At 33.7% G+C, this 14,532-nt stretch overlaps 5 protein-coding genes and 1 pseudogene across 5 annotated transcripts; 3 read left to right on the forward strand and 3 right to left on the reverse strand.

The window, feature by feature from the left end:
- The first annotated feature begins 495 nt into the window (after positions 1-495).
- Positions 496-1,037, forward strand: LOC104789462 (S-protein homolog 8-like; annotated as a pseudogene).
- A 2,055-nt stretch (positions 1,038-3,092) lies between these two features.
- On the reverse strand, positions 3,093-4,596 carry LOC104789461 (uncharacterized; the record flags this gene model as incomplete). The annotated part of the gene is made up of 2 exons (XM_019245350.2): positions 3,093-4,090; positions 4,356-4,596. Coding segments are annotated over 2 exons (963 nt in total), but the record flags the coding sequence as incomplete, so codon positions are not given.
- A 2,992-nt stretch (positions 4,597-7,588) lies between these two features.
- LOC104787353 (NADPH-dependent aldehyde reductase 1, chloroplastic) lies at positions 7,589-9,164 on the reverse strand. The gene is made up of 4 exons (XM_010512925.3): positions 8,858-9,164; positions 8,348-8,724; positions 7,903-8,261; positions 7,589-7,804 (listed from the first exon to the last, which is right to left on the reverse strand). Exons 1-4 carry the CDS (start codon positions 9,110-9,112, stop codon positions 7,782-7,784), a joined length of 1,014 nt encoding a protein of 337 aa, XP_010511227.2. The 5' UTR covers positions 9,113-9,164; the 3' UTR covers positions 7,589-7,781.
- Positions 9,165-9,503: 339 nt separating this feature from the next.
- LOC104787352 (putative GPI-anchored protein At5g19250) lies at positions 9,504-10,557 on the forward strand. The gene is made up of 2 exons (XM_010512924.3): positions 9,504-9,724; positions 9,937-10,557. The coding sequence occupies exons 1-2, from the start codon at positions 9,637-9,639 to the stop codon at positions 10,455-10,457; spliced, it is 609 nt and encodes a 202-aa protein (XP_010511226.1). The 5' UTR covers positions 9,504-9,636; the 3' UTR covers positions 10,458-10,557.
- A 396-nt stretch (positions 10,558-10,953) lies between these two features.
- LOC104787351 (alpha-crystallin domain-containing protein 22.3) lies at positions 10,954-12,728 on the reverse strand. Its single transcript, XM_010512923.3, has 3 exons — positions 12,660-12,728; positions 11,594-11,961; positions 10,954-11,404 (listed from the first exon to the last, which is right to left on the reverse strand). The coding sequence occupies exons 1-3, from the start codon at positions 12,662-12,664 to the stop codon at positions 11,157-11,159; spliced, it is 621 nt and encodes a 206-aa protein (XP_010511225.1). The 5' UTR covers positions 12,665-12,728; the 3' UTR covers positions 10,954-11,156.
- A 60-nt stretch (positions 12,729-12,788) lies between these two features.
- On the forward strand, positions 12,789-14,447 carry LOC104787350 (increased DNA methylation 2-like). Its single transcript, XM_019245995.2, has 3 exons — positions 12,789-12,914; positions 13,157-13,979; positions 14,057-14,447. The coding sequence occupies exons 2-3, from the start codon at positions 13,160-13,162 to the stop codon at positions 14,308-14,310; spliced, it is 1,074 nt and encodes a 357-aa protein (XP_019101540.1). The 5' UTR covers positions 12,789-12,914; positions 13,157-13,159; the 3' UTR covers positions 14,311-14,447.
- The last annotated feature ends 85 nt before the right edge of the window (positions 14,448-14,532 follow it).

The raw sequence follows: 14,532 nt of genomic DNA on the forward strand, positions 1-14,532 counted from the left end.
TTTTTTCATACCTCAACTTTGATACCATGCAAATTATCGTCTCAACTCAAAATTAATTCAAATTTCCTATCTGAACTCCATCAAGAAAATGATTTTTTTTTCTTTAAATTTTTAAAGTGAGATCGAAGAAGAAGAAGGATGGAAGTGTTTTTATATATTTTTTTTTTACATTGACAGTTATTTTTTTTCTCTTTTATTTTTGTTATTAGTGATTTTTTAATTAAAATATCAAAATTAATCATATGTGGCACATTTCTATTGGTCAAGAGACTTGTGTTTTATAGTATAAAGGAAATGATGTATGAAATATACAAAATAGAACTTATATAAGACAAATTTAAGTAATAAAACTAAATATGAAAGAACAGTCAATTAACAAAATCAAATATATTAACAAATATGACATTTATTTATTGCTATATTGTACATACATGTGTATGTGAAAAGTGTATATATATACATTACATGTAAGGAGAATAAAATAAAATAACAAAGATGGGGAAAACTCTAATATGCTTTTTCTTCTTATTTTTCTTTTCTATCCAGAAAATAGACACTATTCTTGTATTTAGGAAATTTAATATTGCAATTTGGAATCATCTTTCAGGTAACAAAAAAACTTATGGTCAATTGTAGACAGGGCCAAGATGAAGCGTCCAACATTTTTTTTCTTCCCTCCAATGTTGAATGGACGATTTACTTCACTGTTTACCCAAGAACTTTGATATGGTGCAACATATGGAAGGTAATTCATTTTAAAGTTTATTTCTTTCACATTCTTCGTGTGTCTAATGTTGCTACAATATTTTCTTATTTAAAATACATATCATTCAGGACCCGCTTATGTGCAACATGCACATTTTAACGCATTTATCGGGAATGAAAGCTTTATACATGATGTATGTGGAGGTAGAAAGCCTAATTTATGTTTGTGGCAAACACAAGAAAATGGAGTATATTTACAAAATAATGCAGTCGGAAACTTTAAACTTATCTTTAAATGGGATACAAATAGTTCGACAAATATTTTATTCTAATTAAATATTTTTTCTTAAGAAATGTTATTAGTTTACCAATATCTCATATATTATATATATAATAAAATGCATTGAGAGTTTAAACAAAGTGCACCACTAATTATTTACCATATTTTACTTGGTTTTAAACAAAAACTGTCTCCTTTAAAAGAACTTTAATTACTTTATTTACATTTTTTTTTGGTATTCTTATTTACATTTTATTTGGTTCGTAAACAAAATGCACCACTATCAATAATTATGATGATTGGTAAAATGTGTTGTTGTTTGATGATAACTGTAACGTGAATAGCTAAAGCTCCTTACCTTATATGGGCTGCACCGCGCTGAATGATACTATATAATAAGAGTTGGTTAAGGCGAGAGCTACTTTCATCGCAACAACTTTTATGTGCTTACACAGTGTAAATGTGTTATTGTTTGATTGAGAATAAAACTTTATTTTATTCATGTTGAAAATAAAATAAAAATATAGAAAAATTAATGGACATTGAAATTTACATTATTTTATTTTCATGTCAGCAGATCCCTTTTCCACTTTCAGTCTATGAACCACCTTCTTTAACGAGCTTCACGTCATTTCACTAGGTCCGTGAGTCCACAAATACCTGACAGTCGATTTGCTACATTTGGAAAGCTTTAAAGTCTTATTTACCGTCCTAATTATATGACTAAAACACACAAAAAATAGCTAGGTAACATATGTATTTAATTTAACCAGAGACTAGATTTTAACCCGTGGTATACCAAGTGTATTAAATTTTAATTATTATATATATTTTATATTATTTTTTTTGTTAAATATTGGATGTTTTATAAATAAAAGAATAACTAAATTTCCCTACCGTTTGTGTGGCTAAATATTTTTATTAATATTTTAACCCGTCATATACTTCATGGTTATTTGTTTATTACATTTTTTTTTGTTTAGTACGTGTTGAGATTCTATTTTGATTTTTAATTATTATAACAAAAATAAGGGATCTAAATACATAGTAAGTCATTTATATGCTATAATTTTTTTTTAACTCTGGATTTATTATTATTGATTGCAAATTATGAGAACTATTACATATGATTCTACCATGAACAATTCCTCCGACCCTATTAGATTCACTACATATACTCTTGCTCTCCTGGCTCCATGTTCTTGATGAACACCTCCTCCTTCTCTATGCTCACCTTCAGTTGTATGTAGAATCACAGCGAACAGTGATAATTATGCATCACTGGAGATCGTCTGTAAATTTGCCTCCATTAATCTGCACAAATAATAAATCGCATTATCCGGGGCTAGACCCTCAGACCTCCTGGTGTAGAAGCATTAATGAACCCTAGGCCAACCATTGGGCCAAGGGGGTTTCCACAAACGCTATGATTAAGTCAAATTTTTTCCTAATGATTTAATTATTTTACGCAATCTTAGTTGGATCAATTTAATTTTTATATGTCAAATATTCTAATATTAATAGTATTGATAAATAATAAAATAAGGATTTAACCCGTGTTAGCATAAATGATATTTATTAATTCCAACATGTCCTTTTTATAATTCATCTACTATATAACCATATTATATAGTATTTGAAATTTTTTTAATTTTACATATTCGTAATATTTTAAAATTTTATTAAGTTTATATATATATATATATATGAATTATAATATTTAAATAAATATGAATCGAAGTTTTTCTTACGTTAAGAATCAAAGCTCACAGGTTTTGGAAAACAAAATAGAAATCAAATTGTTGTTTTCTTTGTTTGCAAAGGATTTAAAGATAATATCTTCAATACACAATAGAAGTTGTTGTTAAATATATCATAGTTTTTTTTTACATAATGATCCTGCTGTATTTTTTTAGTTGGAATGGTTTTTAAAATATTTAGAAAACAAAATCTGAATTAATGCTATTTTTGGAAAAAAAAAATTGAAATTAACTTTGTAAATAAGTTTTTAAATAAATACAAATAAAAAGATAAAACTCAAAACATACTTAAAAATGTATATATAGATAAACCGACCGGTAGCACGCCTCTCAGGAAAAATCCAGCCTTCGACTAACCGGTTAATGTGCAACAAAAGTAGTCTGCCTTGTGTTCGAAGCAATCAAAAATAATTATGTTGTATTCACCCATCTTCTTATAACTAAAAGAGAAGTACAAGTTAGAAAATGTCCAAAATCAGTAATTTTGTTACTGAAATTATTCCTTTTGACGAAATAATAAAATTTGTCTTAAAAAAAAATTGTTTTTATTTTCGGCAGGAGATTCCAACACCACTGCTCGATCCACCGGTGCAATCAACAGTGTTTGGATTCAGCAACAGTAACTAGATTATGTCCAAACTTCCTGAGCCACCAGAGTAAACACAAGCATTGCAACTTGTTTCAAGAAGTGATGTCGTTCTATATTTATCTTCTCCACCAACCACGGGCATAGCCACTCCTGGTTTCGCCGGATTCTTGAAATCCTCTCTGTACGTTCTTCCTAAAACACCCTCCGCGTTCTTGGACAACTTCAAGAACCGGAACTGAACCTCAAGATGAGCAAAACAGTCATTCTCCGGTGTCCCGTATTTATGGATTATGTTGTCTTCCTTTGTTACTGGAACCACGTTGACCCAAATCTCTGCAATGTCTTGTAACGTGACCAACACGGAGTTTATGTCTGAGGTTCTCTCGATCTTTATATAGTCTCCCGAAGGAATCCACACAGATGCATCTCCTTTTGGTAAAGAGATCTCTTTTCCCTCGAAGGAAAAACGGAGGCGGTCGACTTGGTCGTCCCATTTTGCAGCCTTTGTGGCCTCGAGTGAGAAGGTTTTGCTGTTGGAGCCGAAGATCAGACCCAAGGATTGGATCCATGTGAAGTCTCTGCTACGTCCAGAAGGTCGCAGACCAATGAAACGTGCATTGACTTGGAAGTCAACGTCGGAGACAAGTGCGAAATGCTCATCGCGTTGGCCGTGAAAGTAGAAGACAACACCATCTCCGCCGATGAAACGTGGGTCTAAGCATGCTGATCCTTTTCCATTGCAATTAGGTTTCCGATCTGTTACGGTAAATTAAATGATATTATACTTTCATCGTTTAAGTTAAGAAAATTTTATTACAAGTGGTGTTTTAGTTTTTTTTTTCACATGTTAAAATACTACGTAAATATCTACTGTATATTTTATATGTGTATTTGTCTTTCTAATTAATAAGCTAAAAAGTTTAGATTAATTTAAAAAATCTCTATTAGAAATATAGTGACTGTGAGAAAAAATGTCTTAAAATGGGACTTATTACGAAATGTTATGAGTATTGTTACATACTTCGGCAAGTAGCTTTGCATATAGGGTTAAAGCAATCGATGATGCAGGCCTTGGAGCTTCCTGCTGGAGGGGAAAACGAAGGGCATTGCTTTGGACAAGTTTGCTTCTTAAGGAAACATGGGCTCTTCCTTTGGAAACATGTCTTTGTTTCCGCCGCTGCTTCGAGTTGTACGTTGAACGTAAATGCATAGAGCGTCACCACCAATCCAACGTAAAACCCGGTTTTTAGATCTTCATTGTTTTACTTCTCTCTTGGGAAATTAATTTATTGTATCCCAAATGTGATCTCCTTTTATAGAAAGCATGCATGCTTGTCAAGTTGGAATTTTCATAGTTAGGAACAATTTAATTCATTTGAAAGTTTTATGTATACACACCGACACAAACACACACACGTTACTTTCTTCTAAACCAAATTTGAATATATTTATTGTAAAGTCAATCCTCTAAGATGTGTGTATTGTTTCGATGGTGGTGACAATACTACGTCGAGTGGTTATTTTATTTATTCAATATACTAGTAGATCCATCTAAACTTATACATTTTACAATTTTAATACTTTGATCTAATAATGTTATCATTTCATGTCGATCACTTTTGTGAATAGCGATAGATAAATCTTTTGGAATTGACAATCTTGAATCCCTTAACAAAAAACAATATTATTACGTTTCATTTTATTGGAGCACTTATCTTATTTTATCTGTTAATACGTGCAAATGACACGGCGTCATTGGGTAAGGTACTTCGCAACTATGCACATGTTCGTGTATGCGTAATCGCGGATCTAGGGTCAAAGATATTAGTTTACTATTGAAGTGGAACTACACCAAATCTAATTTAAGCACTTCTTTATTTGCTATTCCATATGTATAATAATCTTAAGATTTGATATATCTTAATCGTATAAGCCAAAGTTTAAATTAGAAAAATCAAACTCATAAAGTTTTAAAAGAGATATAGTCAAACATTCTAACGTATTGTTTACAACGTCGATTATTTTGTTGCAAAATTGATAACATAAATTTATTTTCGTATATCGGATTCAGAATCTGAATTTAAGTAGGGCAAGTGTATATATGTTATAGTTCCACTTACTTGGAGTCAATGTTTTTTTTCTTTTCAAAATGGCATGTGCTATTCTTGTTGACTATATATATATATTAAAGTTGATGGTTAAGTTAGACGTTTGGCAATCGTTTGACTCCCTTCATTGATTTTACGTCTCTCTTGCGAAATGAATAATTGTATTTGTATCCCAAATGAGATCTCCTTTTATAGAAAAGCATGTATGCTTGGCAAGTTGGAAATTTCTTATTTAAAAACAATTTAGTATTTTCGTCGTAAGTTAGATTTATGAATACACCGACACAAACACACACACGTTACTTTCTTCCAAACCAAAGTATCCCTATAAATTAATAGAAAAACATTTTGTTGAGAATGTTGATGTGTCGTTGCCAAAGCGATTTGAACATTTAATTGCAATTAAACATCTCAAAGTAAACATATTTATAAAAATAAATTTTCTAATTTATTAAATATATCATTAAAATATATAAGGAAATCTTTATTTTATTATTATTTACATAAATATATCATTAAAATATCTAAAGTAATGCTTTTTCTATTAGTTTTTTTAAATGAAAGACTTTATCAACTATTTAAAAAAGAAAATATAGTTAATAATTTAAATATCATTTTCATAACATATTTAATTAATAGTATAAATTACATTTCATAAACTATTAAAAAACTTATTCATCTATTTAACTTTTTGAAATACAAAATTTATTCTCCGATTTTAAAAAATTTGATGACTATTCAAGTATTTTCTTTGTTTAACAATAAGTGTCATTTTAACATATTTCATACAAATTAAGAAAATATTAAAATATACATATATGTCTTTATTTAATAAATGTTTAATTGGTTAATTTAGTCATAGATTAAGGGTAAAAATCTAATAAAAAATATACATTGAAAATATAAAATAGTGCACTGGGGAAATATAAAATAAAAATAAAATTCTAAAATAACAAGAAAGTATATATTAAAAATAAATTATGTAAATTGTGTTACAGTAATTCTGTATAATGTCGTTGTAATTACTCTTTAAAATTAATGGAAATCTGATTTACTGAAAAAAGATTAAAAATAAATTATTACAATAATCTTAAAAATAAATAACATTATCACAATTATCATAATAATTAACATTATTTACATAAAATAATTAAATATAAATTTAAATAAAATAAAAAATTATGTGTAAAATTATTAATATAACATTTTAAATTTCAAATAGTAATTTTACTTCTAATAATTTTATTTGGTCAATTTTTCCCGTATATAATGCAGATTGTTATCTAATAATATTGTAAAGTCAATTTTCTAAGATACGTGTATGTGTATCGTTTCGATGGTGGCGCTATTTCATCGAGTTAATTTTAAATATTTAATTTGCTAGTTGAATTAATGTACTTTAATATTAGGTATAAATTCTATAGGATAAACATGAACTATTAAATTATATAATAGTTTTTGAAAAATTCTATACATATTGAAATTGTGAAATCGAAATAATATATAATCATGTCTAAATTAATGCTATCTAAAGTGGGCATTAAATAGAAAGAAAAAAACGGTGAAGTGGGCATTTTCTCCGAATCAGATTCACAAAATTATCACACATTCGTGTGCCTCTTAGTCTTAGCTTGCCTTTTTATTTTGATTTGCATTTAGATTACCGGATTACGTACGCATTGTCAAAAGAAGTTTAGCTCACTAATCTTTCCTACTCGGTTTACACAATGTTGACCTTTTACTCGCATTAGACTATAGATAGACATACACACTAATCAATTAATGTAACTACAACAATGAGAGTTGTATCCAATGCAGTGTCGAAATTTTCCAAATCTCAAATATTAAACAATCAGTCAGCGGAGGAAACTGCTTTTTGGAGAAAACATTGTTGTAGTATGCAATGATCCCTACAACAAAATTATATGAAGTGAAGAACACGACGTGGGTATGACATTAATTGGATGCACAATCTCGCTCCTCTAAAGACGGACAACTTTAGTTTAAAAAATCAAATACACAATTGAATAGTTTGTGCTGTCACCATGTAAGATTTTTGGGGTCATCGACATGCCTATATAATTCATTTCTGTCTCGAGATAAGATATTGCAGGGTTCTATGCTTATAGAGGGGAAAGGCCCAAAGTACTATCGATGTGGAAGTCTTTATTACAAGATACTTTTGATAGTTCCACCATACTGACAAAAGGTCGTACTCGACACATTACTAACATATACATGACTTAACAAAAGGTCCCTAAACCCAAAACAACATTACAACTTTTGTCACCGTATGTAAGACCTTAAAACGTTTATAGACTGTAGTGTCTGTTCCACGCTTACGCATTCACCACAGCTCCTCCTACACAAACAAAACATCACAAACAATAAGTTGAAAGAAAGCTACCCACTTGCATAACCATCATATTTAAATATATAAATCTGTATATGGAGCTATACCGTTGGGGTGGAGAACTTGACCGGTGAAGTAGGAAGAGCAGTGGTTACAAGCCAAGAAAACATACGAAGGTGCAACCTCAACTGGCTGACCCGCTCGTTTCATCGGAACCTCAGACCCGAAATTCTTAATCTTTTCCTCATTGAAGGAGGCTGGGATAAGCGGAGTCCATATCGGACCAGGCGCCACACCATTGACACGGATTCCTTTCTCAGCAAGCTGAAGTGCAAGACCTCGAGTAAACGCCACAATGGCTCCTTTTGTAGCAGTGTAGTCCAGAAGTGAAGCGTTTCCCTTGTAGGCGTTCACTGATGTGGTGTTGATGATGCTACTTCCTTCCTTCATATGTTTTAACGCATGCCTAAAAAAAAAAAAAAAAAAAAAAATCAATTACCTTCACACGTATATGTGTCTTTATGAGAACCAAAACTTGCACGTGTTTGTTGCCTTGTGAGGAAGAAGTAAGAGAATATGTTTGTACGGAAGACTCGCTCAAGTCTAGGCTCATCAATCTCTTCGATCGAGCTGCTCTCGTACTGCTCTGCTGCGTTGTTAATCAAAACATCAATACGTCCAAAGGCGTTAACGACCTCATCAACGACCCTTTTGCAGTTCTCGTCGAATCCTAAGTCAGTGGGAATAGCGATTGGTTCCTTAGCATCCGATGTTTTTGCCTTCTTCAACATTTGTAAAGTCTCTTGCGCATCTTTCTCCTCTTGACCCTTCACATACGTGAAAGCTACAGTGGCACCTTCGAGTGCAAAACAGTATCCCACAGCTCGACCAATCCCGGAGTCTCCACCAGTTATCAACGCCACTTTTCCCTGATTGTACATTCATTTGTTATATAAATATGTATAAAATATATAATTATGAACATGGCTCTTATTAAAGAGTTACGAATATGTCATATTTTGATATCAAACTAATGAAACTATAGGTTATAAAGATAATTACACGAAGCTTGTTGGAGGGTTGGTAGTCTGAGCTAGAGAATTGTGGGGTTGTTTCCATGACGTGTTCCTTGCCAGGTTGGGCATGTTGTCTTTGTTTCTCAGACGCCATCGCTCTTACGCACAAAAGCTGAGGTAATCTTCTATTCTGAGGTAGAGGTTTCTTGGTTTTGTTTGGAATTTGAGCTAACAAAAGCGTAACGTTCGATGATAAGACTCTCGACGAAGTGAACACTCGACACAACCCGTTCATGGCCATATATACATGCACACACGTTACATGGAAGCTAGGATATATCTCAACATGGGTTATGACACGTAGCAGATTAAGGAACATGAACTGCCAGAGGATGATACACGTGTTGGTGAGTGGAACCGGATTTGTGGTAAACCATAAACGGTGATCCGTGTGACATGGACAAAAATTGTTTCTCATTCACACACTAATTTGTTAGAAATATTTATTTTATTTAATATGATCAGATTATATCTTACTAGTTCTTTTTTTTTTTGGGTAATTGTATTTGTTCTTTTGCATGCATGACACGTGAAGAGGATGTGCATTAATACACGTCGTCTTTTGGCAAAACGAAACCTCCTCTTTGCCAAGTGTTAGCGACTTTAACAGATCTTATCAAGAACGGCTAATTTTAGAGCTGAAGATACTATAAACAAATAGAGTACATGTCCAACAAAATTACATTCTCTTTGCCTTTACCTGATCTCTAACTCTCTACTTTTATTACCAGAAGAATAAGAATAAGAAATTGTGTGTGAAGAGGAATGGTCTTGATTACCAAGATGTCTATATCCATCTACATCATTCGTCTTCTCATTTTCTCCTTGATTTCCACATGTGTTATCTGCAACCGTAAACGCTCTTAACCTCTCTCTCTTAGTGTAGTTTATGTACTGTATAAACTTGTACTTGAAATTTATACGTGTTTAGACTTTACATATGTGTATAATAGTAGTTGGTTGGGTCATTGGTACTTGGTGATTAGAGTTCATGATATTGGAGTTACAATTGATGTAATCTTTCTCATATATGGATCCTTTTTTGTTGTGTTTGTGTTATTGTAGAGGCGGAGGATAATCTTCTTCAAGGCCTAAACAGCCACCGAACTGCTCAAAAAGTTCCACCTTTTACAAAGAACGAGAAGGCTGATTGTGTGGCCGATGAGATCGCCGACAAGCTCGAAGATCAACCATGCACAAACCACTCCACAGCAGGCACGGTTACTCCTGGCTCGGTCCCTCCGCAGTTAACTAACTACCAAGACATTCTTTCTGAGTGTAAAATCGACCCAAGCACTACCCGTGACGGATTGATCTTACCAGTTTGTATCCCTAACCGGATACCTACTCTGGCTTTAACTAATTACACACAAACCGGTTATGCTAAGTATCTGAACGATTCGAGGTATGTTGGGGCTGGTGTTGGGTCGGAGAAAGAGTGGATGGTGGTTGTGTTGACCACAAGCACTCCAAGTGGAAGTTTTACTGCTGGTAAGGCGAGCTCTGCTGGTAAGGCGACGTCTGTGAGAGTGATGACTGGTTTAGTACTAATTGGCTTGTTGTTTAGTTGCCTTGTTCTTTTCTAAGCGTACTGATGCTTGTGTTTTGTTTGAAGACTCTTTTTGTTTCTCTTTTACGCTTTGTGTTTTGAACGGATAGCATAAAACAACACATCGTATTTACAAATTACAAGGCATAACAAAATTAAGTCCATAACATGATGTCAAATTAAAAAATATATATATATATTTGCCTGGCAGAAGCTTTACTATGATGCCTGAACACTTGAACAGAACAACAATATAAAGCCAGTTTCATCGCAACTTAGAGTAATATGTTATTTTTGTGGTAAGTTAACAAGAAGATGAATCTTGTTGACAAGGTAGTTCTCCTATCTATGAAACAAAGATACCAGGTGGTAAATTCGGGGGTAAAGTTTTGGTTGATAGTGAATTTTGAAGATGCTATCACAGAACTTATGCCCCTCCAGAACCCAAACTTTTGAACAGTAAGTACAAGACAGTTTTGTCCCCAAGGCAATTCAATCGGCCGCAGCACAATACAAAGTAAAAACAGTCCAAATTTTTCCAACCATATCATATCTCCGATCTGTTTTTAATCAGGCATAATAATTAAGTTTCCAAGTTTACGAAGCAACATCAACTATTCAACAACTTTTCTAATGGCAATGAAGCTAACAACAAAAACAAAATCCTACATAACCTGCAATGATTCTAGCTTTACTTTAAAGCTCCAACAAATCCATCTCCATTTGTTATTTCTGTTTAGTCTTCGTAGTACAGCTTCTTCACTACACCCTCAAGTACACCATCTGCTCCAAAATTACCGTTAAATTCTTCATTGCTCACAGGACCCGGAAGCTGAAAGGAGATGGTGAAGTGGCCTGGAGGGCATAAGTTCTGTGTTAGCATTTTGAAGATCTGATTGTTTTTGCAAACTGTCATCTCCCCCGTAGTTGTTGTTCCCTTTATCTGAATCTTACCGTCTGGTTCTATTTCACAGCTGAAGTCCTCTGCATGTTCAACATGTCACATTCAGTAGAAGACAAGTAAAAGCACAAGATACATATACTCTTTGTTCATTCAGAACAAATATCTTTCACAAGATTCGAACTAGAAATCTAGAAACAATAATTTGGCATGTCAATTGTAAAGATATGGAAACACCAGGTAATGAAACACGAAGATGAGTTCAGACTTACTCTCATCTCTTGAAACACCAGGTAATGAAACACGAAAGTAGTACGAGTCCTCGGATTCAGCAATATCAACCAAACCAATCGTTGGTCCAATCTTCCCCATGGCTGCACTTCCCGTAAGAGCAACTCCGGTTTTCGTTTGACTGATAAGGCTATTAAACTCTGGAGTTGATTCAGAAGGCAGAAATATCATTGCTGGCCCTCCTACTCTCTCTACATTCTCATTCGCCCTGTTACTCGACATGGATGCATGAGTTACTGGACCGATGTAAGGCAAACTGTTCAATGGAGTCACTTCAAGAAACTGTGGGTTCCTTGTGTTTTCCGGGTAACTGTTGTTCTCTCTCATCCCGTTTTGACCACTTGAAGACCTGAAGAAACAACAATTCCTTTTATTATACACTAACACTAGACTCTGATCTGCTACCAAACATAACCAATTGCCAAAAACTACAAAAAATATATATATATATATATATATATATATAACAGTAGTTGCTGCTATTGACTAAAAAGGCTAAATCTTGAGGTATTATGAGGCTATTGAACCAAAGAAACAAGAGGTAAACAGAATCCGTAATGCTTAATGCTTACCAAACAATGGCAATGGTTAGATTCAATAGGCAAGTAAAGTCTTTGTGATCTATAACCACTATCCCTAATGCTTACTAGTATCCATAAAAACGAAACCTTTGTATACTTTTATGACCACAAACGAAGAGCCAACCTAATGTATAACAGGGGTTTAGCTAAGAACGAAGATCAGACATGAAGATTCTATAAAAAAAAAAAATCATACCTTTTTAGACTAAATTTCAAGTTTTGAATCTTAAATCTAAACAAGTTTGGTCAAAATTCCAATTTCGATGGTGTTGGCTGTCGGCCACACAAGCATTTCATCAAAGCTTAAGGCTTTGAGCCAAAAATAACCTAATCAGTTAAAATGGGACAAATCCCCTAAAGAAAATTTTAAATCTTTCACAAAGAACGAACCAAAATACAAAAATCTGGGTTATACACGAGCAAGAGCAGAAACTAAATTGACCAATTTTTTCAAAGAAAATTTTACCTCATCGGAGAGTGGTTTCAGAAGTTGCCGGAGAAGCTTTGTTGGGTTATTTTTTTTATAATTTTATTTTCTCTCTTTAAGAAGAAGAACCCAAAAAAGGGGAGAGAATAACCGGCACGTGGCCCAATCACAATTGAGTAAGTGAATTCCCAATTTACCCTTTTTTCTTGAAGAGTCCCTTTTACTTGAGAGTCGCTTTCTGTGTTCCTCTGATGAAAACAAATTCACTTAGTAGAACCCTAAATTACACTTCTGGTTAGTAACATTTTCATCTCAATTTCAGCTTGTTTACTTACAATTTGTGTTTCTACTGTTTCAATTTCTATAATCTCGTTAAAAGGTTTCGTGTTTTTTTCCATGATTCTTCCCTCATTATTTTGATGCGAATTTGGTTGCATGTTTAAAATTTTCAATTTCACTATTAAAGCTTCTATCTTTTTGATAGAACACTCATAAAGAATCAACCTTTTTTTTGATTTTCTATGTTGTTTCTTTAGGGTATGAGTGATACAATGTGTGAGTTAGCAGCTGGAAAACAAGAAGAAAGAGTGTTGATTTCACTTGACATTGAAGACGACAAGTTGTTTCTCTTACATTTCATCATTGGAACTTACTTCGGACCAGATTTAAGAAAACGTAAGCATCCAAAGCACCAATCAGCTTTTCAGATTCAAGCGTCTAAGATTCTCGTAGCAGCAGATGAGTTGAGTGGCTCACTTATGAAGAGGGCTGAGGTAGAACGTGTGTATTATCACATTCTCAGAAATGTTGATCAGTCTCTAGTGATAATGCCGAGAAAGATTCGTGATTATTTCAATGAAAAACGCAATGCTTCGAACGGGGATTACCCTCTTTTCGTGGATCTTTATCCGGAACAACTCCACCCTGAAACCCGTCTTAGGAATAGGTTTAAGTTTATTCCGAGCATTGTGTTCATTAATGATCCAGATACTTCTTGTATGAGACAAGAGTGTGTTGAACGGTTTAAGCGGCTTACGGGATTGGACAGCTTTGCTTTGAGCATTACTGTTGATGTAACTGAAACTAACAGCGATGTTGAAGCTAATGAGGTTGAGAATAAGATGGATGAGAGCTTGGAACCATTGAAAGAGGTTGAGCATGTTCTGGAAGTGCCTAAAACATGTAATGGCAATGATAAGGCGGGTACCTGCATCAGTGGCGAAGAAAGTGATGTTGCTGCAAAACCTGAGGCAATGTCTGAAGCTCAGGGTGGACTTATGGTGGGACTGATGGACATTGGTGAATGCGATGACGCTTATCTCTTCCGTGTATCTCTTCCCGGTGTGAAAAGAGATGAAAGTGAGTGACTCTACTGTCTTCTTTCTTTTGCTTATTTATGTAAAAGCACTCATCCCACTTAAACCAATTTATTGCAGGAGATTTTAGCTGTGCAGTAGAAGACAATGGCAAGGTACTAATCAGAGGAGTCACTACAACAGGCCAGAAGCAAGTTCAACGGTTTTCTCAGGTGTTTGAAATGCAAACACAGAATCTCTGCCTGCCCGGTCACTTCTCTGTCTCGTTCCGCCTCCCAGGTCCTGTCCATCCGCAGGAGTTTTCTGGCAACTTTGGAACAGATGGGATTCTTGAAGGAATTGTAATGAAAAAGTTGCAAAAGCAAACTGTGTAATCGTAGTAGTTATAGTAATCGTATGGTGTATTGGGTAGCGACGTAGCGTAGAGAACAGACTTGTAAAACTAAAGCTAAGCTGAACCAACTCATTTTGACAACCTTATGTGCAAGTATGGACTACTATGGTTACAATATCTCTGCAGCTGTGAACTTCTAAGTGATTCAACTTTTTATAAGTTCAGTTTTCAATTTCATAGTTTCTTGTTATACCATCTACTT

Source organism: Camelina sativa, chromosome 5 (genome assembly GCF_030686135.1).
Source record: "Camelina sativa cultivar CO46 ecotype springtype chromosome 5, ASM3068613v1".
Taxonomy (NCBI): domain Eukaryota; kingdom Viridiplantae; phylum Streptophyta; class Magnoliopsida; order Brassicales; family Brassicaceae; genus Camelina; species Camelina sativa.